The sequence below is a fragment of the Taudactylus pleione genome, unplaced genomic scaffold (assembly GCF_031769625.1).
Source record: "Taudactylus pleione unplaced genomic scaffold, aTauple2 ptg000181l, whole genome shotgun sequence".
Classification (NCBI taxonomy): domain Eukaryota; kingdom Metazoa; phylum Chordata; class Amphibia; order Anura; family Myobatrachidae; genus Taudactylus; species Taudactylus pleione.
In genome coordinates, this window is record NW_028284583.1 from 848,276 (window position 1) to 872,151 (window position 23,876).

Genomic DNA, 23,876 nt, shown 5'->3' on the forward strand with positions numbered 1-23,876 from the left:
ACATGGCACCCCTTCCCGGTACCTGAGAAGCTACCATACACTAGTGGAGAGCTCCATGTCAGACCATCAGCTGCTGCCTTCGTCTATCTATAGCCTCTCTGCATGTGAATTGCTACATTACAGTGTCAGCGGCTATGACGGGGGTCACCAAATTATAACTTGCCTCCGGGCGTCTGGGATGAACTTACGCCACTGGCGGCGATGGTAAACAGTCCCTGTGGTTATCAGTATGCGGCATGGAAGCTGCAGCGCTGAGAGGCAAACAGCTATAGTACAAGTGGGTAATGGTTGAGTTTCAGCAAGGAAAGTATCCACAGGAGAAAGCTATGGTAACACAGGAGAGTGGTTCAGGCCATGAGTTTTTCCTAGGCCTGGAAATATATCATATAACAGACAATTATATGACAGGTAATTGGTCAGGCTGACCAGGTGAGCAGCCAGGTGAGCCAGTAATCACTGGTAAAGTCTGTTGGAAGTTTTAGACACAGCGATGAATGAATGTTTAGCCCTGTATGGTCAGCTAAGACCACGTATGGTGACAAAAGGTGTACAATGCATATTAAGGGGGGATTCAATTACCCGCTGTTAATTACCGCGTGTAATAATGGAAGATGGCCTCAGGCTTTAATGCCCAGGACTATTAAATTATCCTCCCACACTCCCCCGATAACCTAACAAGGTTATTGGGTGAGTGTGGGAGGCTAATTGAATAGCACGATAAACACATGAGTCAACACTGGTTATCGGAAGTAAACCCGCAGGATCCGTGATAAGTTCACAGACTTGTGCGTTAACTGGCAGTTATCACCAGATAACTGCACAGTTAACGGGGATTTCTTTTAGGGTCTCCGAAATTGAATGCATGCTGGCGATCAATTAGCACCTTGATATCGGCAGTGGTGTCATGAGTCACAGACTACTTCATGCAGGGTGCGCGCAGGGGGCAGGAGGAAATGCATGAGATGTGACCATGTCAACGAAAGCCCAGTTAACTGGTTAACGTGATTATGCATAATAGCATGCTATGTAGTTTGTGACATAAAGCGTTGTCAGCATTTTATTTTAGCATATATGTACTTCCTGTTGTATGTACTAGTATAAATACTATCTAAAGTAGACTAAACTTCGACTAAGAATATATTCAAAAGTCTTTGGGTGTTTTATAATACTGGTGACATATGTCAGTTTAACAAATATTCATCTACTCCATGCACAATAAAATTGTGACATAGTCAACATAATTATTAAACAATATATACTTACCTTATTACAGACAGGGGCTGGCTGGCAACTTTTAGCGTGGGGGGCAAATGCATGCAGGCGTCCCTGGCAGAGGAGTAGCGTGTAGCCAGGGTGCCCGAAGAACGTGCGTGCTACGGTGCCCCCCCCCCTCAAATGTTTCAGGGAGGAGGCGGGTCCATATAGGATTAATGTAAGGTAAAAATAAAGATTAGGGGCAGCCCCCTGTCGTAGTGCCCATATGCAGTGCCCCTGTGTGCCACAGGAGAGAACACCCTTATGCAGGCCTCCAGTAGTGCCCCCAGTAGTGATCCCCCCCCTATGCAGTGCCCCTTGTGCCCCCAGTAGTGGTCCCCCCCTGTGCAGTGCCCCTTGTGCCCCCAGTAGTAAGCCCCTTATATAGTGCCTCCAATAGTGGTACCCCCTATGCAGTGCCCCTTATATAGTGCCCCCAGTAGCAGTCCACCCCCCATGCAGTGCCCCCAATAGTGGTAACCCTTATGCAATGCCCCTTAAATAGTGGCCCCAGTTGTAGTCTCCCCCCTATGCAGTACCCCCAGTATTGCCCTTAATATAGAGCCCCCAGCAGTGGTCCCTCGATGCAGTGCCCCAAGTGGTAGTCCCCTCCCCCTATGTAGTGCCCCTAGTAGTAGTCCCCTCCCCACTATGCAGTGCCCCTAGTAGTAGTCCCCTCCCCTTGTAGTGCCCCTAGTAGTAGTCCCCCCCTTGTAGTGCCCCCAGTAGTAGTAGTACCCCTTGTAGTGCCCCCAGTAGTAGCCCCCCTTGTAGTGCCCCCAGTAGTAGTAGTAGTCCCCCCCCTTGTAGTGCCCCCAGTAGTAGTAGTCCTCCCCTTGTAGTGTCCCCAGTAGTAGTAGTGCCCCCAGTAGTAGTAGTCCCCCCCTTTGTAGTGCCCCCAGTAGTATTAGTCCCCCCTTTGTAGGTAGTGCCCCCAGTAGTAGTAGCCCCCCCCCTTTGTAGTGCCCCCAGTAGTAGTAGTCCCCCCCCTTGTAGTGTCCCCATTAGTAGTAGTCCCCCCCCCCTTGTAGTGCCCCCAGTCGTAATCCACGCCCCTGGTAGTGCCCCCATAGCAATCTCCCCCCCCTGGTAGTGCCCCCATAGCAATCTCCCCCCCAGTAGAGAGAGACTTAATAAAAAAAAACACTTACCTGAAACTCCCGCTCCTGGTCCCGCCGCTAACAGCTCCTCCGGCCGCTATGCATGGGAGAGACGTCATTACTCATGACGTCTCTCCCATTACCCTCTGCGGGAGCGGAAGATGGCTCCCGCAGTGGGAGCAGCAGCAGCCCATGAGAGTCTTACAGACTCTCAGCGGCTGCTGATTACAGCAAACACACAGCTGCCGGCTCCGGCGGCTGTGTGTTTGTGCTGTGTAGCGCTGACCGAACTCTGTTCGGTCAGCGCTACACACGCGGTGCAGTCACAGTGACACAGACTGCCCGCGGCCCGTATGACGCTGCGGCACGGGGGGCACATGGCACCCTGCCCCCTGGCCCAGCCCGCCACTGATTACAGATACCGGTCTTTAGCAACTTTTAAATTGCAATCTATAGACGACCTGTAAGAAGAGAACCCACATATAGGGATACAGTATATTTACTAAAGTGAGCGTTTTTAGAAGTGGAGATGTTGCCCATCGCAACCAATCAGATTCTAGCTATTATATTCTAGAAGGTGCTAGTTAAATGTTAAGCAGAATCTGATTGGTTGCTAAGGGCAACATCTCCACTTCTAAAAACTCTTACATTAGTAAATATACCCCATAGGGGCTTTTCAATATTTGTTTTGGGAAAAATGTTGTTTTCTATTACTATGGGTTTTTGTTCGTTTGTTGTTTTGAAGCAAAAATAGTTTTTTTTATATAATATGATGCCTGTCAGTTTTTATTAATAATTTTAAAGAAGTCTTGCTATAATGGAATAAAAACTTTCACCACCTTAGGAATAAAAATATCAGTCCTAAGGGAGGACAAGAAACTGTTAACATGCAGTAAAGAGGGACAGGTGAATCTTCTGAGGTGAAGGAATTTACGTCAGGGACGGCTGCTATTTCAGTTGCTGTCAAGATGGAAAAGCTGGTGAGCAATAATGTAATTATTGCATAATGTCAGTATTATTATAATGATATTGGTTCTGTGGGGAAGGGCCATAGAGTGTCCTGAGGGAGGATGCAAAATGGATGAAGGTGAGATGGCAGATGGGAGCCCCACGGGCAACTTAAGAGATGCTGAAGACTTGCACATCAACTTTCATAGAATCACTTTTTTCAGCTGGACCCCTGATTAGACTTGTTCAAACTTATGCAAGATTTGTATTTCTTTTTTTATACAGTACATATAGAGTCATATTATATTTTTTACAACATTTTCAACTTTTACCTTAATGATATTCAGTATTCCATTTAAAAATGTACCGTAGAGAAAAGCACATCGTATAGGAATTTAAAGTCACAAAACATGAAAGCTTACCAATCAGATACATGTTCAGTGCCATCTAGAGCATGAAATGTATCCCAGGGTGATTTCTCATTTCTTATCCAGTTCTCACTCTGAAATGCTTGAGTACATTTCATCAGGCATCATAGCTTTCAAGTGTCCCTGGTATGTACCGGGAGTGCACTTCGACATTGTTGACCCTGACAGTGTTCCTGTTTTGTGTCTGTACTGCCCAACTGCAGGGAACCACTTCTCATATTATGTATTCCGGATGTAATTATCTTTATAGTTTTATATTTATTGGAGGAAAAATACAACATAACTGTGCTATGATGACTGGTTATAGGCTAATAAAAACAGGGCACTGATGAATTGCTGCTTGAATAAAAATACAGTTTATTACACAATAAAAATAAAACTCTATAGAATTAACAGCAATATAGTGTATGTAAAATATCGATCCTTCTAAAGTTAACATGTGACATGAATTGATGCACGTGCACCATCAGTAAGGTGCGTCTGGAAATTGTATTCAATTGTTGGTAACTTTGAGGGAGAAAGTAACCATAGGAACTCCTAAATCTTCTATTGGTTATAGTGCGTTGTGTGCAAGTCACTTAACAACTCAAATATATCCATTAATAAAGACACCGAGACTTGGCAAAAACTTAGCCATTAATTAAAGTAAATATATATTTATTTAATGTAAAGTATGGTGGCAAAGAAAGGACGGCCAAAATCGGCCCAATCTACAATGCACAATAACATCAAACAACATGCATTGCAGGCGGATACTGCCCAAGGTGCACAAACACAACTATAAAGCCCTATAAACAACAAAGGTATTTGGCATATAGCCCAAGCCCCTTAAATAATTTCAATACCAAAATACACCTCTGCTCTACCATAGGCTATTAAGACGAGTATTCAGCACCCATGCCAGCCGCCATCCTAGAGTTTTAAACCACCGCTTTTCTTATGCAGTCATTCAGTTTCTCATCTGTTGATGAATTACATCTTCTCTAACATTTCTAATTATGCGTGCAAACTAAATAGAAACATAGCCATTGCCATTACAGGATCTGTACACACTCGCTTGCAATACCCCAACACTGCAGCCTGTCAATCAAATTGTGGGTGAAGCACGGGTGACGTCAAGCAACGTCCCAGAAAATAGGGGCATCAGCCGTTTTCTGGGCGTGCCAAAGCCTGTGGCTGCGTCCTTGTACACAGCTTCACTGGCTTCAGCTGCGTGAAACCACCACCCATCTGTAGTAACCTGAAGGTTTCTCAAGTGATTGATGATCACGCAGAGTGATCCGATGCTGCATCCTCGGATTCAGCTGTGTATCAGAGAAGCCGGCAGGAGATGCACAAACAAAATACATACAAAAAATATCAGAAATGTCTCAGAGATGTAAATGAGAATTCACTTTGGGGTCCTTTCTCCAATGATATCTATATAGTGCAGGGGTCTTCAACCTTTAGCCCTCCAGCTGCTGTGGAACTACACAACCCAGCATGCCCTGCCACAGTTTTGATATAACAGCATGCGAAATCTGTTGCAGGGCATCATACGATCTGTAGTTCCACAGCAGCTGGAGGGCCAAAGGTTGTAGACCCATGATATAGTGTAAAGAGCTGTTGACTCACCGCAGTCCAGTCAAGGTAAGTGTGGCGGCTTGTGATGAAGGCGAAGGTGGGACCCTCTCAAGTCAGCTTGTGAGGCCTCAGTAATTTTATGAGACTGGGGCCAGCAAGATAAGAACCGCTGCAAGCTGGGCAGGTTCTAACCACCTAGAACATCCATGGCTAACTACTAGTTATTATGCAGTTCTTACAGCAGAATAGGCAATATAAGGAGAATAATTAGTCCAGCAAACTTAGAAATTCACAATGGGAACACCTCTGAGTAGTTTTGTCTCTGTTTTGGAGGCTTTTTAAAAGAGATATATAGATATAATAATCTGGTGAGGACTGTCTCCTATATGCATTTGCAGTGGGCACCGGGGCTCGCGCCCCTCCAACAGCTCCCACTGCAGCGCAACAGGATAAACCTTAGACGGGGCACCACTCTTACTTTATTATATAAATTGCATATACTCAATGTGATTTGGCAGTGGTTTGCTTACTGAGTAACATGGACTCAATACTGAGGATATAAATTATATATATTTTTGCCACAGTTTTTTCTTAATATATACTTCATATTTACCTTTTTGCCTCCACGCTCTCTCTTTTCCCTGTACTCTTGGCAAGGGGACTAATGTTGTCTCTCTCAGATGGATCCTACCCAAAAGCAGAGGCAGCGTTTGTACATATAATTTTAAATCATACTGGCACTCTCATTTTAGCCGTTCATTGTCACATAACAAACGGCAGCAAAAGTAAAAAACAGATTTACATTATATGTATGTTTTTTTTCTATCCTTTTCTACCATAATTCTGATGGTCAAAATGTGTTAAATACTCTCTGGAATACTAGATTAAATAATTGTTCATTATTGGAGTGATAACTATTGCACATGAACCATTAATATGTATGGCTATGAATTTATTTGAGATGAATCAATTTCTTTCAAATTGATGACAATTAACATATGCTGGTTGTAATGTTGGTACAGATGGATACTTATTTCAGATGAGAGGCGTGATTACAGCGATTATCTCACACTCATATTGGTATAGTAATACAGGTCCCCAAATCTGCACGTGTGAGGTTTTGATATTTATCGAGCTCACATATTTACATATAATATGTATTAGTGTTTCTTGTCATTGTGTGTTGTGCAAGTCAAGTTTATTAATGATTAAAAGTTATGTTTAAACAGTTTAATTTTAAAGATTGCTCCAGCTAAAAGAGTTTTCTTTGGTTTGCATAAATTAATGTTATTTGCCTGACTTTTGGGAGCACCGCTGGCAATATTTATATATTGCGTTCTAAAGTGAATATTAAATACCATTTATTTGTGTTTATACTGGCTATCTATGACCTAACCCCAGTGGGTGGAGTGAAACCAGGGGGGCACCTTCCAACCCCAATCTGTTATCCATTAAGGTATACCAAGAATTCCCTCCAGATTGGTAACTACAGTATGTGAAAAAAACTAAAGAATATACAGTATACAGCGTAATATTGTGAAGACGCATGTTTCTCCCAACCCACCACCAAGTGCTCTTGTATCAGCTGATGACCATGTGCTAACTTTTCATTCAAATTCTTTGCTTGCCAGACTGTTTTTGTATGTGTGTAATGGAGTTCTGATTGCTTTTTTCATTCCTGGTGGTGACTCTTCTGAAAGGCCAACAACACTTTCTTGAGCCACATTTTTCACAACCTATGAAATTGATGGGAGTGTCATAATATATATTTTATATATATATTATTTGTCAATTACAAAATGTAACCAGCAAGGATTCAAAACTATGCAACAATAAAAATATATTGATAGTTAAAACCAGGACCTATGCTGAGCATATAATCTTATATTATAAAAGATGATCAGGAATAAGCCAGCACTACTTATTCGATTCAAGTGCTTGATTTGCCCCAAAGAGTGCTATGCTACTGTGAGATTCAATGAGTCCATAATAATTTCAGAATGTACACAAGGGCAGGGCTGTCTCTTCCATTGGGCTTGTTGGGCAGTTGCCCAAGGGCCCAAAGCTTGAAGGACCCCACCAACCCGGGCCCTGCAGCTATTTCTAAAAGTGCTGCATTCCGATCGCAACCCCCCCGTACCACACAGCCACAAGATGGTTACCTCTGCAGCCCGGGGACATGCTGCAGAAACTGTTTGTTTTTTTGCCCTAAGGGGGCGTGTCCACGCCCGGCCGCAATTAGGCCATGCCCCCTTGGCTCGGCCAGCTCTCTACTACAGCAGGTAACACTGATAGAGAGTGAGAGGAGTGGCTGAGTGGCTTCAGTAGATGGCCCAAACAGACAGCAGAAGAGCAGACGAGCAAGCCTCCCAGTGACTGGTAGGGAACGGGGGTGCTGTCATCATTTATGTATGTGTGTGTGTGCGTGTGTATGTATATGTGTGTGTATATATATATATATATATATATATATATATGTATATATATAAAAATTGACTGCAACTCCACTCCTCTGGTTACCAGGAGCAACCACCAGCGCTCCAGCTGTCATATATATGTCATTTTGGGTAGCTGTAGCCTATCAATTACCCAGACACAGTAATTTTTTTTCCCCATGAATGGGTGGGTAGGGGCCCCGGTGCATTGCTTTGCCCAGGGCCCACACTGTTATTAAGACAGCCCTGCACAAGGTCCTGATTCAGACCCGCTCGCTAGGCTGCGTTCGCATGTAGCCTGCCGATGTTTGCAATGTGCGCATGCGTATAAGACGCAGTGTGCGTGCGCGAACCAGTCCATGCGATCGGGAAGCAATCGTCCCTTGTACATAGACGCCTCGCTAGATTGAGTGACAGGGCGAGCCATTTGTGGGTGGTGACGGGTTGGTCGATGGGAACGGTGGTGGTGCGAACGCAGGCGTGTCTGAGCATCTTAATGCCGTTACAGAGGCGTGCATAATTAAGTTGCAGCGTCATAGTACATGTCACATGGTTGAATTACACACTGAAGCACTCGTAGTGCTTGCGGAAGGGTATGGTAATTGTCAATCAACTGCGCATACACTGGCACCTGGGGAAATGCGCCTGCGGCTTATTCCCGGGGACATCTCTACTGCGCCTGTGCAAGGCACTGGGAAAATGGCCGCCTCCATTTTCCCGGTGATTTTTGCCGCTCTGCAGCGCCAACCTGGAACTGTAGAGCAGCACTCTGGAGACTGCGGAATGGTAAGTATAATATTGGTGTAGGGTAGGCCCTCCCAGGACCCAGGGGCCCGTGTGCACCGTACACCCTGCACCCATTATAGATATGCCCTTGGGTATATGTAATAAGCCTTAGAGATAACTAAAGTACCAATCAATCAGCTCCTAACTGTCATTTTTCAAACACAGGCTGCAAAGTGATAGTTAGGAGCTTATTGGTACTTTCTCTCTCCACTTTAGCCCTCTTCAAGACTTGGTACATCTACCGCTATGTTCTATAGATGAGTTATATTTAAACCACACACATCCAGTAGCCCATATAGCATAATTTAAATTTGTAGCTGAAGTTAATAAAATAACTACTTTGTCCTTATCTGTCCATATGCAATGTTCTAGTTCCTTCAACTAGTGCAAAGTGATTAATGGAAAAGGGAACTTAAGGTGTCTTACATTATTGAGTTTAGTACCTTTAAGTACTCATTCTAATATAATATTATGGATATATGTACTGTCAATGTACCTAAAATGTTTTGCATTATTATACTTTATTTCAGGTTAAAACAATTTTTTATTTTTATTTTGCAGATAAGTTTTGGTATTGTCGACTTTCGCCCAATCATAAAGTGTTACACTATGGGGATGTAGAGGAGAGTACTCAAGGAGAGATTCCACATGATAATTTACAAGACAAATGTAAGTTTCTAGAATTATAATTGCAAAATCACAAACTTTCAAGACAATTTTCTAGACATAAGGTGGTTGTTCTGTGACTTTAATTATTTGGATGTGCTACATTATTTACTAATCATCAAGTCTTAAGCATATTGTTTGAGTCTCAAACACAATGTACTACCAGTAAATGGTAGTAAACCCACTTAAAATCACCAACAGTAGAATACAAGTGAATGGAAGAGAAAAAAAATGTCTGTTGGTATATAGCCTAATGCTACGTACACACGCAGCGATTTTTAAGACTACATAACGATATCATTATCGTTCAGACGTCCAAAACTCGTTCAGTTTCAGCCCCGAAATGATGAACGATAACGACCAATGCGCGATCCTGTTTGTAGATGGTAGTTATTGTTCATCGCCTGAACCTCCCGTCCAGCCTGACGATAATTGTTCTTGATTCATTGTGTTTCTGCTCATTGTCATTAACGACATTGAGCACACCCCCGCCGGGGACACATGGGACGATGTTGTTCATGGAACGAATCGTCCCGTGTGTATGCTCATTAAGTGTGCCCCTCTGATATAGAAAGTAGATTGCATGTGCTCTTATATGCAGATTGAGCAAAGTGTATTGCAGTGAACATCAGGCCATATCACAGAACGTCTCTGTGCAAGTGACTCAAATATCCTATACCAGTGTTTCCCACATAGGCAAATGCAGGGGGGGGTTCTGGTTGCCTGGAAACCCCCCTCCCCAGCCCACACCTTGACCACAATAGAAATACTATATAATGCAATTTTACTAGTGCTGCATGTTCTTCTCAGTATCACAAATTAATTAATTAGCACCACCTGTGCTAACATGTCAGCCAGTAGTAAATACATCTGTGCACTAACTGGGAGATCTGGGAATTATGCACTGTTAGAGGTGCACTGCTAAAGACCATCAATAGGGTTACTTATTAATACCGTATAATAATACACTATCGAATGCAGGAGGATCTTTAGAGAGGAGGGGGCCCGTGTACATCCCCCATCACGGGCCCCCTCCTCTCACTCCGGCAGCCGACTGACGCGGCTGGCCAGCCACCACAGAATCAATAGACTCTGGGCACTAGAGTGTGCCCGGAGTCTATTGCGCATGCGCAGATCGCTGGAGAAATGGTGCAGCAGCCATTTTCCCAGCTATTTTCTCACTGCGCATGCGCAAAACGCAGGAGAAATGGGCGTAGCCACCATTTTCCAGCGTTTGAGCAGCACTCGGAGACCCAACGCGGGTCCTCGGAGAGGTAAGTTTTACATAATATGGGTGCAGGGTGTGCGGTGCGGGGCCCCCCAAGACCCGGGAGCCCATGTACACCGCACACCCTGCACCCTTATAGATACGCCCCTGATTCAATGACTAACTAGACCAATATGTACATATATGTCCAGGGCAGTGCTAGGTTCTTCTGCTGCTCCCCCAGACTCCCGTACTTGCTCCAATGCTCTGGTATGGTGCCCACATCTAAAATAAAAATTTTCAGCTCAGGCAGGATGGTGCTACTGCTGCATTTAATGGCTTATTGTGATCGCTGGTCCTGTATATGCTGGAATTATGACATACATTTTACTTTGTATGATGCATATTAAAGCTGGTTAAGTGCTAATTATGCCCTCTTCATGGACTGCCCACACTTGCCCAAAAATCAAGCATTTGGAAACCCCCTCTAGAAATCCTGCGTTTGCCACTGGTTTCCCAAATTCACTTCTCAGGGAGCACTAACAGTGCATGGTTTCCATTTTTCCTAGTTGGTGCACAGGTGTACTCATTACAGGCTGACACATTTTAAAATAGCCGCCCGTGGAGCTAATTATTTCACTTGTGATTCTGTGATGAGACCTGGAAAACTTGCACTGTTAATGCTTCCTGAGGAGTTATGGTGCGCATACACGGTCAGTTTTTTCTTCAGATCTGAACGATAACGATTTAAAAAATCATTCAATCGTTCATATCTGAAGGAAAATCTGACATATCTGTCAGATATGTCAGATGAACAATTTGAACGATGCGCGTTCCCGATGGTCAGATAACGATATCTGATACCTGATGTGTTTGCAGTCAGACTTGGACGATTCCATTCATTTTAATGCAGTTCAATCGTTCAAATCTTTGGGAAAATCGTTCATCTGACAAATCTGACCGTGTGTATGCTCCATTAGTTTAGGAAACACTGTCCTATACTATCTCTTACAAAGCATCTACACTGCTTAGCTATGTGATTAATTGCAATGAACTGTACCACAACTCTAATTTAATAATTGACCCGTATAGCTACATTTTCAAGTGAGTGTTACATAACCTACTGGTGAAGAGGTAAATTATACTATTAGAATGTACTGTATAATAGCAATCAAATTGCCCCTGCTATATAGAGTATATTCTGAGGCTAATGAAGGTCAACAGTTATCTCTCTAAACACATTCCATATTTACAGTAGGTGGAAATATTAATATTATTAATAATAATTGAATTCCTAATATCCTTTTTTACATGAAACAGAAGAAGCCATTTCTTGTTCACAAGCTGTAAAGTAACTGTCAGTATTACTTAACATTGGAATCATGAGGTGATTATTAACTGATGACATCATTAATACTTTGTTTCATCTATATTGGATATATTGTGTATATCAATGCATGAGGGGTGTGATTATGTGTATAAACAGCTACAAACTCTGTGTATCCTAGTCTGCCAACCTCTGATGTCAAAACTCATTAGAGATCATCATATCTTTCATTACAATGTGAGGGCATTCCTCATTAATGCCAGAGTGACAAAGGTAAAAACTGAACATTTTGTTGATATGCTGTTTGTCATTCCTGTCTTCCTCCTTTCTCCTTACCTCAGTCATACCCCTTTCACACTACAAGCAATAACCTGGGTTACTGTGCACTGTGAAAGGGCCAGGTTGAAATAAGCTGGGTCGACCCAGCATTTCAACTCTGGTCACGAGAAGGGTTGAATGCATGTCCAACCTGGCTTGTGATGCAGTGTAAATGGGTAACATTCGTCGATGTGGCCCAGGTCCCGTGCACTGCATAGGATAAGCTGGTGCTTGGAGATGCTCAACAGGTAATGGCGGTGACGTCATCGACCCGGGATTAGTGCTGGATCGGGCCGCCAGTCTGAAAGGGGTCTCAGCTGGGTTGTACCCGGGATGGACCTGTGAACAAAATCCCAGGTGCGACCCGGCATTCAGATCTGAAAGGGGTATCAGCCAGCCACCCCAACTAAACTCCTCCATTATGCCGGTCACATATCAGCCATAACATTAAGACCACTGACAGGTGAAGCGTATAACATTGATTATGTCACTACAATCCTAACCCTAACCGCCCACCAAGCAGCCTAACTCTCCCCTACCGCTGCCTAACCCTAACCGTCCCTTCTCCCACAGCCTACCCCTAGCTCTCCTCCTCCCACGGCCTAACCCTAACCTTCCCTTTCCGCAGCCTAACCCACCCGTCCTGCAGCCTAACCCTCATTCTTACTGTTAGAAGTTGTCGGCGTTCTGACCTGTCGGGGTCATGCCGCTGGTATTGCGAGCGTCAGGATTCTCACTACATCCCGTCAGCGGTCATGTCATGGTTTCAGTGTTTAGTTATAGAGGCTCTGCTACATTTCAACTCAAGTATTATAAGGAGTTGTACACCTTCTGTTCTATATAAGTATATTAGTAAACTAACACATATAAAATTTTAGCCTGATTTTGCTTTTGTTGATGTTCTGTAAATATACACAACGGTATGAAGAATCTTATGAGCAGTAAGAGGCGCAGGATAAATTGTTCCTGAAGTTAACGCACCTGTAGTACAGATAATTGTTGGTCATGCTCCTGCTTAGCAGTAAATCTTTCATCCATGTATTAATGTGATAAATACTTTCAATTTAACGCTTCAGTGCCTGTTTATGTGGATGAAGCAGAATTTCGATAACTGACAGCATAAATCCACACAATTCAGCCGGCTCTAGAAGACATTATGCACAAACCGATCTCAGGAGCAGACGTTGATGTCACAAAACCTGGCTGATTCATTTCATGCTGAGAAAGAAAGGGAAAGAAATTCAGTCTTTGTAAATGGGGCTATAATATAGTCTAATATAATGATTTGCTGGAGCTGTTTTCCTTCTCCTACAATGCTTCTATTTAATTGTTCTCAGCAAATCTCACTACTGCATGTAAATATAAATAAATCGAGGACAGACACGTTAATATATTGATGGTGGGTGGAATTTTATCATGGACAGTAGTACTGCGAAATTATTTAATAGCGAAAATGTGCACAAAGCTTTCAGACTGGTTCAAATAGATTATTTGCTTTTCCAAAGAAACCATGTAACACATTGGTATGAGAAGGTATAGGATATTCAAGCACTAGGTTTACAAATTGAAGTAGTATATCCCCATTTCTGAATGATGTTCAATCTACAAGTATTCAGAGTTTAAGGGGGGTATTTATCAAAGCTGGAAGATAAAATTGTAAAAAATAAATTACCAATTATTCAGCTCCTAATTATCATTTTTTAAACTCTGTCTGCAAAATGTATATTGGAAGCTGATTGGTTAGTACTTTATCTCTCACAATTTTAGCTCTCTCCCAGCTTTGATAATTACCCCCTAAATGTATTGTGTCTGTGTGAGGGGATGGTTGAACAACATTTCACTGGTCAGTAGTCCATTCACCAAAAGGTTGTTATACATGATACCTACATTTATTATTGTTTTATGAATAAAAGGTAACATTCTGTAATGTAGTACTGTATATTAAACATACTGGTAAGAAAACACATGTTGACACAGCTAGAAAATGAGGATTTTGCTGTCCTTTCTGTCTTCCGCCCTGTGCATTATGCATTTTAGTTACAATAACATGTAAAAAGACTCCCTGTACTGTATAATCCATTTTTTATTATTCAGAATATAATCTTTGTTCATTTAAATCGTGCCAAGGCTTATATGGATAAAAATAAAAGATTTCTAATAGATTTTCTGCCTAGGGACATGGCATCTGTTATAAGCATAAATACAGGTCCCTGTGCATGTAAAATGAATCCTGTTGTTTTTGGTGATTGGATCGAAGCCCTGAAATAAAAAATTGTAGAATAAGAAAATACAATTTTATCCCCTATGGCAATCTGTGCCATGAATGTTCTGGGATTAATTCAAACATTTTAAAAGAGGTTTATTGATAAGTTATGTAACAGAATGATTTAAATACATCCTGGTAGCACACTTTAAGGCGGAATGTATCAAACATCGCATTTAGAATGAGATACATCCCACCACTTATCGCTTTCATAGCAGCGTTTATTAACACTTGTAGATTTGCAATTAAAACCACAAAGGGACAACTCTTCTGATCATATTGGATCCCTCTTGGGGAGTTATGCGGTAAGAAGCCCCTAGTCTTCAATTAGGCAAATTTCCTTTCAGGTACAAGCGCCGGAAAGTATTGCTTTCCAGAACTTGGTACTTATGGGAATGTAGTCAAACCTCAGAAAACTGCAGTTTTTGGAGTTTTTTTTTACCGTATTTGCTTTTAGTACATTCCACCCGTGGTGTCCTAGATAACTCAATAGTTATGCAATGCAGAAGGACATCGCTGTAATGTCATTGCATTGAAATTTAATATTTACCTTCAGTTCGTAGTACTTTGTTGTTGTATCTTTCTTTGCTCAAATTTGCAGGATGTTAGAAGTCACAATATTCAAGTTTCTCAACATGTTTTTTTTTACATAAAGTTTATTGAAAGGTCACAATAAGTGGAGAAAGCAATAGAAATTACAGTAAATTACATGAGCATTACAAAACTGAAATCAATCAAAGTCAAAAATTCATCTTAGTGACCAATTTTACCAAAGGGGGATAGGAGAGAGGAGGGAAAGGGTGTGAGCGTTAGCTGTGTGGAAGACTGTGTGAATAGATAAAGGGAAAATGGTCCACTACAGAGAAAAATAGAAGAGAAGAGAGAAAAAGGAGGAGACTCATATGTATGGGCTGACAGGATGTCTCAAACTTGCTCAAATGGTGAAGAAGAATCTTTTGATGCAAGCCAGGGTCTTCAAACCGTAGCAAAATATTTAGTGGCATTAATAATTATACTGGTCATGAATTATTTTCTGTGGATGTACCAGATTCAGGATATTATGGAATGTAGGGATGGGGGTGCGAGTTTTTTCCAGTCAAATGTAATCTGACAAGTAGTAGAAGCTACAGTATGTGACAGCAACTTATCTTGGTGCCGGGTTGCAGCTGGGAGAAGAAAGAATTTAGATTCTTATGGTATGGGATTTGAAGAATGTGAGAAATTAAATGATGACTTCCTGCCAGAGAGTCGAGATTTTGGGACACGTCCACCAAATGTGGAGGAAAGTGCCTTCAGATGCACAACCTCTACAGGATCTATTCGAAGTGTTTGGAAACATTTTGCTTAGACAGGATGGCACATCCCGTCTGTACATTAATTTATAGGTATTCTCCTTTATTTTGACACAGATTGAACTGGAGGCAGCGTTTCCCAAATCTCTGACGAGTCATTCTCATCCAATGTTTCCCCTAAGTCTGCTTCCCAATCTGTCTCATAAGGGTCACGAGAAGAAGTCGATGGCTCCATCAGCTCAGAGTATATGAGGGAGATTAGATCTTTTGTCAAAGATCGCCTAAGACAAAGGTCATCAATCATCACGAGGGGTCTGTGCAAAATATGGTGTTTAACCTTGGAGTGAAAGTGTCTGAGCTGGAGAAATAGCTAAATATTTCTAGAGGGTATGGCAAGCTTGGATTGGATATCTGAAAACAATGGAAAATCGTTACTCTGGACAAGGTCGTTTAAGTATCTGATATTGCGCATCCTCCAATGAGTGAATGAGTTTGTGACGGTGCCTGGGGAGAAGACAGGTTTATGAAAAATCTGAATAATTGGGGAAAGGTGAGGAGAAAACAACTGTTAGCGTTGTCCCAGACTGTCAGTGAGTGAACTACTACTGAATGAGAGGCGTGAGTCTGGGGTGCTGTGGTCTAGGGAGCTAGAGGAAAGGTGAGATGGTAGTCAACCCCAATCCTTTTGCTTCAATTACCAACCAAATTTAATGTGCTCCAGGATTACATCATAAAATGCACGGAGCGAGTTGCGCAGCCAAATAATATCTTTTGAAATTCAGTATGCCAAAACCTCCCAAATATTTAATCTTCTGTGTGTGCCAGCTAAAAGATAACACCCCTACGAGAGAAGATTTAACTGCACTGGAAACATAATTCTGAGGGGGAGATTTAATTTTTTGTGGGAGGCGAAAATGGGTGCCCAGTATTGTAATTCAATTGTTCTGGGCACCCATTAATTATCACGGTCATGGCGTTTATTAGACCAGGTTTAGTCGTGTAAAGTGGCTAAACACATCTAAAGTTCTTTTTAGGGCACCCAAACAGCAGTTTACCAGTGGCTTATTGCACATTTTTGCTCGCAGTCTCCTGAGGGTGCGAGCAGAAATGCCAGCGCCGGCATCTATCATGCCTAAATGGAGAAACAATTGATTTGTTCCATCGGGTGCCCAAAACAATTGACTCACTTCCTAATACCTCTGTTTTTTCGAGTATTAATTTTGTATCCCAAGTATTGGAAGTATAAGTCAATTTCCGCAAAAGGTGAGGATTGGGGTGAGTTGGCTATTGATATACGAAACATCATCCACATGTAGTGCAATTTTATGTTTGGAGGGTGTGACTCTAATTCCAGCAATATTATTGTTATCGTGAATCCTTGCTGCCAAAGGTTCTATGACCAATTCAAATATGAAGGGGGAGAGTGGACAGCCTTTTTGAGTACCGTTGGTGATCCCGAAGGGAGAAATAGTAACTTGATTTACAGTGACCGTTGCCGATGGTGTGGAGTATAATGCCAGAGTAGAGGCTCCTTCTAAAAAGGGTTGTGTGATGGGAGACAAGTACTTTAGAAAACTTCTTGTAGTAGTGGGCAGAAAAGCAATCAGAACTCGGGGCAGCGGAGGATTTGAGAGAGTTGATTGCAGCATTCGTTTCTTCCAAACAAATGTCCACATTGAACATAAAAAGCTGGGAGTCCAACAAACAAGACAACTGGGTACCTGACAGATACAGTAGGAATGTAATTCCTCAGACTTCATGGAGAAATGTGGGGGTGGTTAGGGGAGACTATAGAGTGAACTATATACTGTAAATCTCTAAACTCCTCCATTATCAACACAGGGTCTTACATGATTGATTCAAAATTCTTGGAGTGCAGTTTTTCAATCATATATATTCACCTGAATTAGTATTGTCTTAAAAGCTAGCATGGAGAAATAAAAACTGGTAAATGGTAGCCATATAACTAGGATATAGGACCATGGTATACATAGTCTGAAAGACAACATATCGACAGTGAACAATCAAAAGTGTAACATATAAAGTCTACGGAGGAATCCACTTAGACATAGGAATAAATCCATGATTCCTGTGGAATTAGTAGACGGTATGGACAGAAGTCCAAGACTAACTAAAGTGATACCCATCAGAATGGGGAACAATCATAGCGGATCAGAGTCTTTGTTCCTGGGACAGGTCACCCTTGATCATTCTGGTTGAGGAGGTCTGATGTGTTGAGACTTCGATGAGCCACCATGGGGAGAGGAGGAGGTGGGAGAAGATCCAATTTAGAAATGAGTTCCTGACCTTGATCCAGGGTTTTCACATGGTGTGTCTTGTTGTTAGCAAAGACTACAATAGGAAGGGGAATCCCCATCGGTAGAGTATGTGATGTTGTTGGAGAATTTTTGTGATCAGTTGCAAGTCTCTGCATATCTGGATAGTGGAAGGAGCAAAGTCTTGAAAGATAAGATAATCACATCACATCCTTTCAAGGTATGCAATTTCTAAAGTATCCTTAAAATCTTTTATTTTGATTTAAAGTAATGTAAGCAGACTATAATGTCTTGAAGGAGTTAATATGGTGTTGGTCTGGCCTTGAGGGCTCTGTGAACTCTGTCCAAGAGATAGTCCTCAGATGTAAGATTCGGGGCAACATGTTGGAAGAGATCCCACAGTAAGGTAGGCAGAGCCGATCTGAGAACTGATTCGGGAATATTACGGATCCGAAGATTATTGCATCAGGAGCAAATTTATTAGTCCTCCTGTTTTTCCTTGAGGGCGTTGATTTCATCATTTAGTCAAGCTAGTTCTTTATTAAACCAGTTTTGGGCCTGTGAGAGATCTGTTTTTGTCTCTAGAATGTCTGTCCTGGAGCCCAGAGAGACCATATCAGATTTAAATTTGGTACTGATTTTACAACATCTAGTAGGCCAGTCATTACTGCTTGTACCTGGGGATCAGGTGACTCGGGTTGGGTTAGCGACCCGTTAGAGTGCTTTGATCTGTTACCAAAGAAGTTAGCAGAAGCGGCCTGTGATCTCTTGATTTTTTGTGGCATGGCGGTGATGTGCTGAGATATTGGGGATCAACCAAGCCGGTATGCAGGGAGAGGATGTAGGGGTAGAGGGCCCCAAAAGAATACATAGATAATAGGCTGGGAACCAAGATAGTTTGGTAGAGTCACTGTAACATCACGACTGTCAGGCTTGCAGATATAAAACACAGTTCTAAAGTATTTCCAGAGGAGAGCAAAATTATTTTCTATCGGGAATATACTGTATATGTAGTTGCAGGCAGCTGTGCTAAAAACCACCAGATGGAGCTCCAACGACATAATAATACACAGTATGGCTAAAAATATACTTTGATAAGACCGCTGCCGTCCAACCCCTTCAGTAAAGCAGCAGATACAGGGTGTATTTGCTCTGCCAGGTGACACAACATCTACAGAGCCTTCCAGGTCCTACCAGTAGTGACTCACTGCCCCAGGGCTGAGTCAGTGGAGATTAGACAAGGTCCCAGGCTCCAGTTATAGATCTTGTTACAGAACTCATCCAGCGAGCTCTAAGATGGCAGGCTTCCACAAACACTTTTGCAATAATTACAACAGGAAATTATAATTGTTTTCACTGTAATGCCAACTTCCTTTGTGTCCATTATTAGGCCATCCTTCCATTCACTTCCATTTCATTTGGTACCTGCCTGCAGCGTTCAACTGACAGGTGTAAACTGAGCCAATTAAGAGTCAATATCAAATTTGATATAGAGAAGTTGGGTTTTACTGCCCTTGAGAAATTTGGCTATAGTCATTATGTATTTTATTGTAATCAAGATTTCCTGTGTATTATAATGTAAAATTTGAAGTGAAAAATAGTTAATTTATTTCCTGTGTAAAAATCATATCTCCATCCAATATTTCCTATTGTCCCTGTTTTACACAGTTTTTCTCAGTAATAATTTCTTAAGGTCTAAAGCAGGGTTTCACAAACTCTGTCCTCAAGACACACTAACAGCCCAGGTTTTTAGGTACTAATTAAATCAGCTGTGCTGAAGCATGGATATCCTTAAAACCTGGACTGTTAGGGTGCCTTGAGGGCCACGTTTGGTAACCACTGGTCCAAAGTATATAGAAATGAGAAAGTTGCTTCACTCTTTCACATCACTGGTTATGAGGACCTGAAAAAATGCTACTAAAGGAAATTTTACATAGTTCCTTTGGCACTCTGTGGGGGCAGTCCAATTAGGTGCGGTTTTGCACAAGCATGGTTGATTCATGAAACGTACTCATGAATACGCACACTTGAGAAATGTAACATCCAATTAGAAATGCCAAGTGGTGACCAGGGTCAACCCTGGACCACAAAAAAGAGACATCTGAGATAGCAGGACCAAATAGACGTTATAAGGTTAGACTTGCGCTCACCCTATTGTGAAATGTGCACTAACTGCAGCTCCTAACTCACTTTACAGGCTGTACAGTATATGGAAAATGACAGTTAGGTGCTGATTGGTTGGTACTTTAGCTCTCTCCACTTTTTCTCACCAAGGCTTAGTACATCTACCCCAAATACTGAGATGGACCGTATTCCTAGATGGGACTAGGAAATGGAAACTGTTGTATCTGCATTCTGCTCAGTGGCATCCCTCCATGAGGTGACATCCGGGGCGGTTAGTGTAATTGTGCGCGTGGCAAAAAAAGGCTGTGACTTTGTTGGTATGGGGCATCGTCTCGCGGCCAGAATCCCCGTTTAAGTCACTCTGGGAGTCTGGGAGATGCGGGCTGCCCCCAGGGACTAGTCTGTATCAAAGTGCTGGCTACCTCAACACCATTACAGTGCAGCACTCAGCTCCTGTCACTGAGGAGAAGTCTGCACATTAGTGTGACGCCACTGGTTCTGCTACTGTGTGTCAATATTGAGCTTTATAAAGAAATTCACCTGAAAACTGACATGTCCAATATTTTTAAACATTTTTCCTACCTTTACACCTGCTCAATAGGGTGCGCACAAATAAAGTTAATTTCCTCTGAAAAAGCAATGCTAGTTTGGAATTGGATTGCAAGTTGCAAGTGAAATTAGCAGTGCTCTGAGGGAACGGCTCGCACCTAATTGGATTGACCCCTGTATGTCCGAAAAATTATATAATCCCCAATATTCCCTATGGCCAGGAGAGAGCATGAAATATCTCTGCAAATGCCAAGCATCACCATCAGAGAGACTAGTGCACGCTCCCGGGCAACTTTCTCCCACAACTCCAAGACACTGATGCAACCAGCAGCCGTGATATAGCAGGAAGTTGCCTGGGAGCAAGCATAAATCATAACAGGTCCTCTTTATAAGGATAAGTCTCTCTTAATTACTTCAGGGTCTGTTGTAAATACTCTTTCTTGTGCTGTTTTGACAACTTGTACATACCTTTTTCCACATGTAGTGCCTGTGACAGACATTAAAGCAATACTGACTGGAAAGGACTGTCCTCACATGAAGGAAAAAGGAGCACACAAACAGAATAAGGTGAGCTCTCATAAAAGCACATGTCATCCAGAATTTAATAAACCGCTTTCTCCTGCTTTCCTGCGGTGATTCATCATAGCTCCATATTTCTTCCCAGTGGCACAATTTATATCACTTTGTAAAGTAAGTCTATAATTAACAGACAACATCTATGGATGCCTTAAAGCCATCATAGTAGGATAATCATACTGTATGCTCTTGATGTGTCAGGATCCATAGTACAAATATATTTTCTTATCTCATATAACCAATCTCTTTGCATATAATAATAATTAAAAAAAAAAATCCAGACAGAGATTAAATGGATGAATCCATTTTCTATTAATTTCCATCTGGCAAGGACTATTAACAGGGGTGGCAGTAGTAGCTGGTGTCCTAGCTGGTAAAGAGGGAAAAACAGAATAAGATATGGCGTTGTTTTTTTCTTACTGGGGAGAAGTGATATAAATGTACAGTTGTTTGTCTCTGGTAACAAAGTAAGTAAGAGTTTAAGCTTTGATTTACATGAATATTGCCTATGGCCATAGCCACCTGTTATGTTATATTAGGAGTACAGCAAGGAACCAGTGGTCTACAAATATAATATATATCCTCTACCATGCACACAGGAAGCAGAAGAACGTAGCAATTAATGTCTGAAATATAGCCTATGCTTTTCAGTTGACTTCTTCTTTTAATAGCGGTTTCTATTCTAAAGGATGTTTTTTGGATATTTATGACTGTAGAAAATGTGATCCCTCAAATCTATTGATTTTTGTTTGTTTTTGCATTATCTACTATACTACCTGTTTGGTTTCTGGAGAGCCTTCCTTGATCTATATGTGGTTGGTATTAATTACTGTAGAAATCACCACTAACTAGATTTTCTGGACAGTGAACTGCATTTCTTGTAAGATAAAGAATTTACTGTTCAAGGTCTTAGACAGTTTAGTCGACACAGGATCTGTAATTTTTCTTTACCAATTTATGGGGGCAATTCTGTTAGCTGTGATGCTGGCAATGTGGCGCCTGAATGGTGCGGGAATGTTCATAGTGGTGGCACAGCGCAGGAATAATATCCTCATTTTATCTCCCACACCCATCCGGGTACGCAGGAAAATGAGCGATGTTGCTCTCCTGTATATATCCATGATGTGTGCAAGCATATACAGTATCGTGACTGCACATCATGGATAATTAAATTGCCCACTTAGAGTGATACGGTGCCTTTCTCTATCTTACCTGCCATTTTTTTTTTGGTAGGAACCAGTAAAATTATGCGATATGGGTCATGTATAGTAAACTGGTATATAGCGAATTGCAATGCAATAAAGATTAGTCCTAGTTCAACCAACAATATGTTTGACTCAACTGAGGTTAGGTGTTCTTGTTAATTACTATTTATCATATCCAATGTTTGTTTTCTCATTCAGGAGTTACTTGAGTTGGCATTCTCAATTATGTATGACTCCAACTGCCAATTAAATTTCATTGCTCCAGATAAACATGAGGTAAGTGAATGGCCATTTTAAATGATAAGAAATTAAAGAATATTATCATCAACAGATCTGGAATCTTTTTTTCAAGGATACCCGAGACTAAAGCTGACCACAAAAGCTTGGATTTTCCATCCAACTTGAGCAATTACCCCATTACTGCAGCATGTCTAGCCCAGATCACAATGTGAAATAAAGATCCTATTGCAATTAATAGGTTCATTCTCAGACATTATGGAAAATATGGTTGGAAGATGACCACTTTTGGCATGTGTTTAAAGTCATCTCTAAGTAATCCAAATATGATCTAGCTGTTGTTCCCTAAGGTGAATGACTGAAACTCATCAAATGTTGGCCACTTACCATTGCGTAAAGATTGAACAAATGATGCTGTCACTCAGTTTTTCTGTCGAGCAATAGGACCAACCATGTGAGGACACCTTTAGGGTTTTCTAGATAAATTATACGTTTGTAATTTGAGGTCTAAAACACATTTTAAATATTGTACCTTATTTTCCCCCATTGTGACCCTGGACAAATGGTCTACTTGCCCTACTCAAATGTCACCCCTGTCTGAGCCATCAGTCTTGCATTTTGCCTCAATATCTTGCCTGCCTGCTTCCTGGTCAGCATGTGAAAGCTCCCAGTCAGGGACAGGCAGAGGTGAAGGGGCTTCCTTAGAGCTCTCCTCACTGCTAACATTTACCTAAATATTATTCACATTGACAGACTGAAAGCAGGTCCACTTCCTGACTAAACTCTGACAGCTGAACTGTGAGATGAAGCCAATCACAATAAGAGAACATGGCTCATGAAAATAAGTTTCTTGCACTGTACCCAATTTCCATTTGCTGCCAATCTGTTAATGCAGCACAGATTGAGGCAAGTAGCATCACTGAACTTCTAGGTACTAGGCTCCACATGTCATACCCCCAAGCAGTGGCATCACAATAGGGGTGCGGGCCGCACCAGGGTGTCACCCTCGGAGGTGGTGACACCGAAATGCCAGCTCATCCTCAGTGACAGGAGCAGAGTGGTGCAGTGTGACATTCTCCTGCAGCACTCAGCTCCTATCACAGAGGAGGAGCCAACAGTGGTGGCGCAGGTCTCCGGAGGCAGCCCAGCATCTCCGGAGATGCTGGGCACACCCTCGGAGAGACGCTATCAGGATTTCCTGATAGGTCACACTGCTATAGAGTGCTCCCTGGGTGTCATCACACCCGGAGCTTCACTGTGGAACCAGAGAGTGGTAGTATATGGGCATCCTGGGCACCAAGTGCTAGTCAAATTATTGAAAC

At 42.0% G+C, this 23,876-nt stretch overlaps 1 protein-coding gene across 8 annotated transcripts in view; it reads left to right on the forward strand.

Moving 5' to 3' along the window:
* The window catches only part of ELMO1 (engulfment and cell motility 1), a 487,164-nt gene that overhangs the window by 458,081 nt on the left and 5,207 nt on the right, over window positions 1–23,876 (forward strand). For all 8 annotated transcript variants that reach the window (XM_088476019.1, XM_088476020.1, XM_088476017.1 and 5 more), the window contains 3 exons: window positions 9,076–9,183; window positions 21,021–21,103; window positions 22,516–22,593. In XM_088476019.1, coding sequence (XP_088332145.1) covers window positions 9,076–9,183; window positions 21,021–21,103; window positions 22,516–22,593 — 269 coding nt within the window. The remainder of the gene's footprint in view (window positions 1–9,075; window positions 9,184–21,020; window positions 21,104–22,515; window positions 22,594–23,876) is intronic.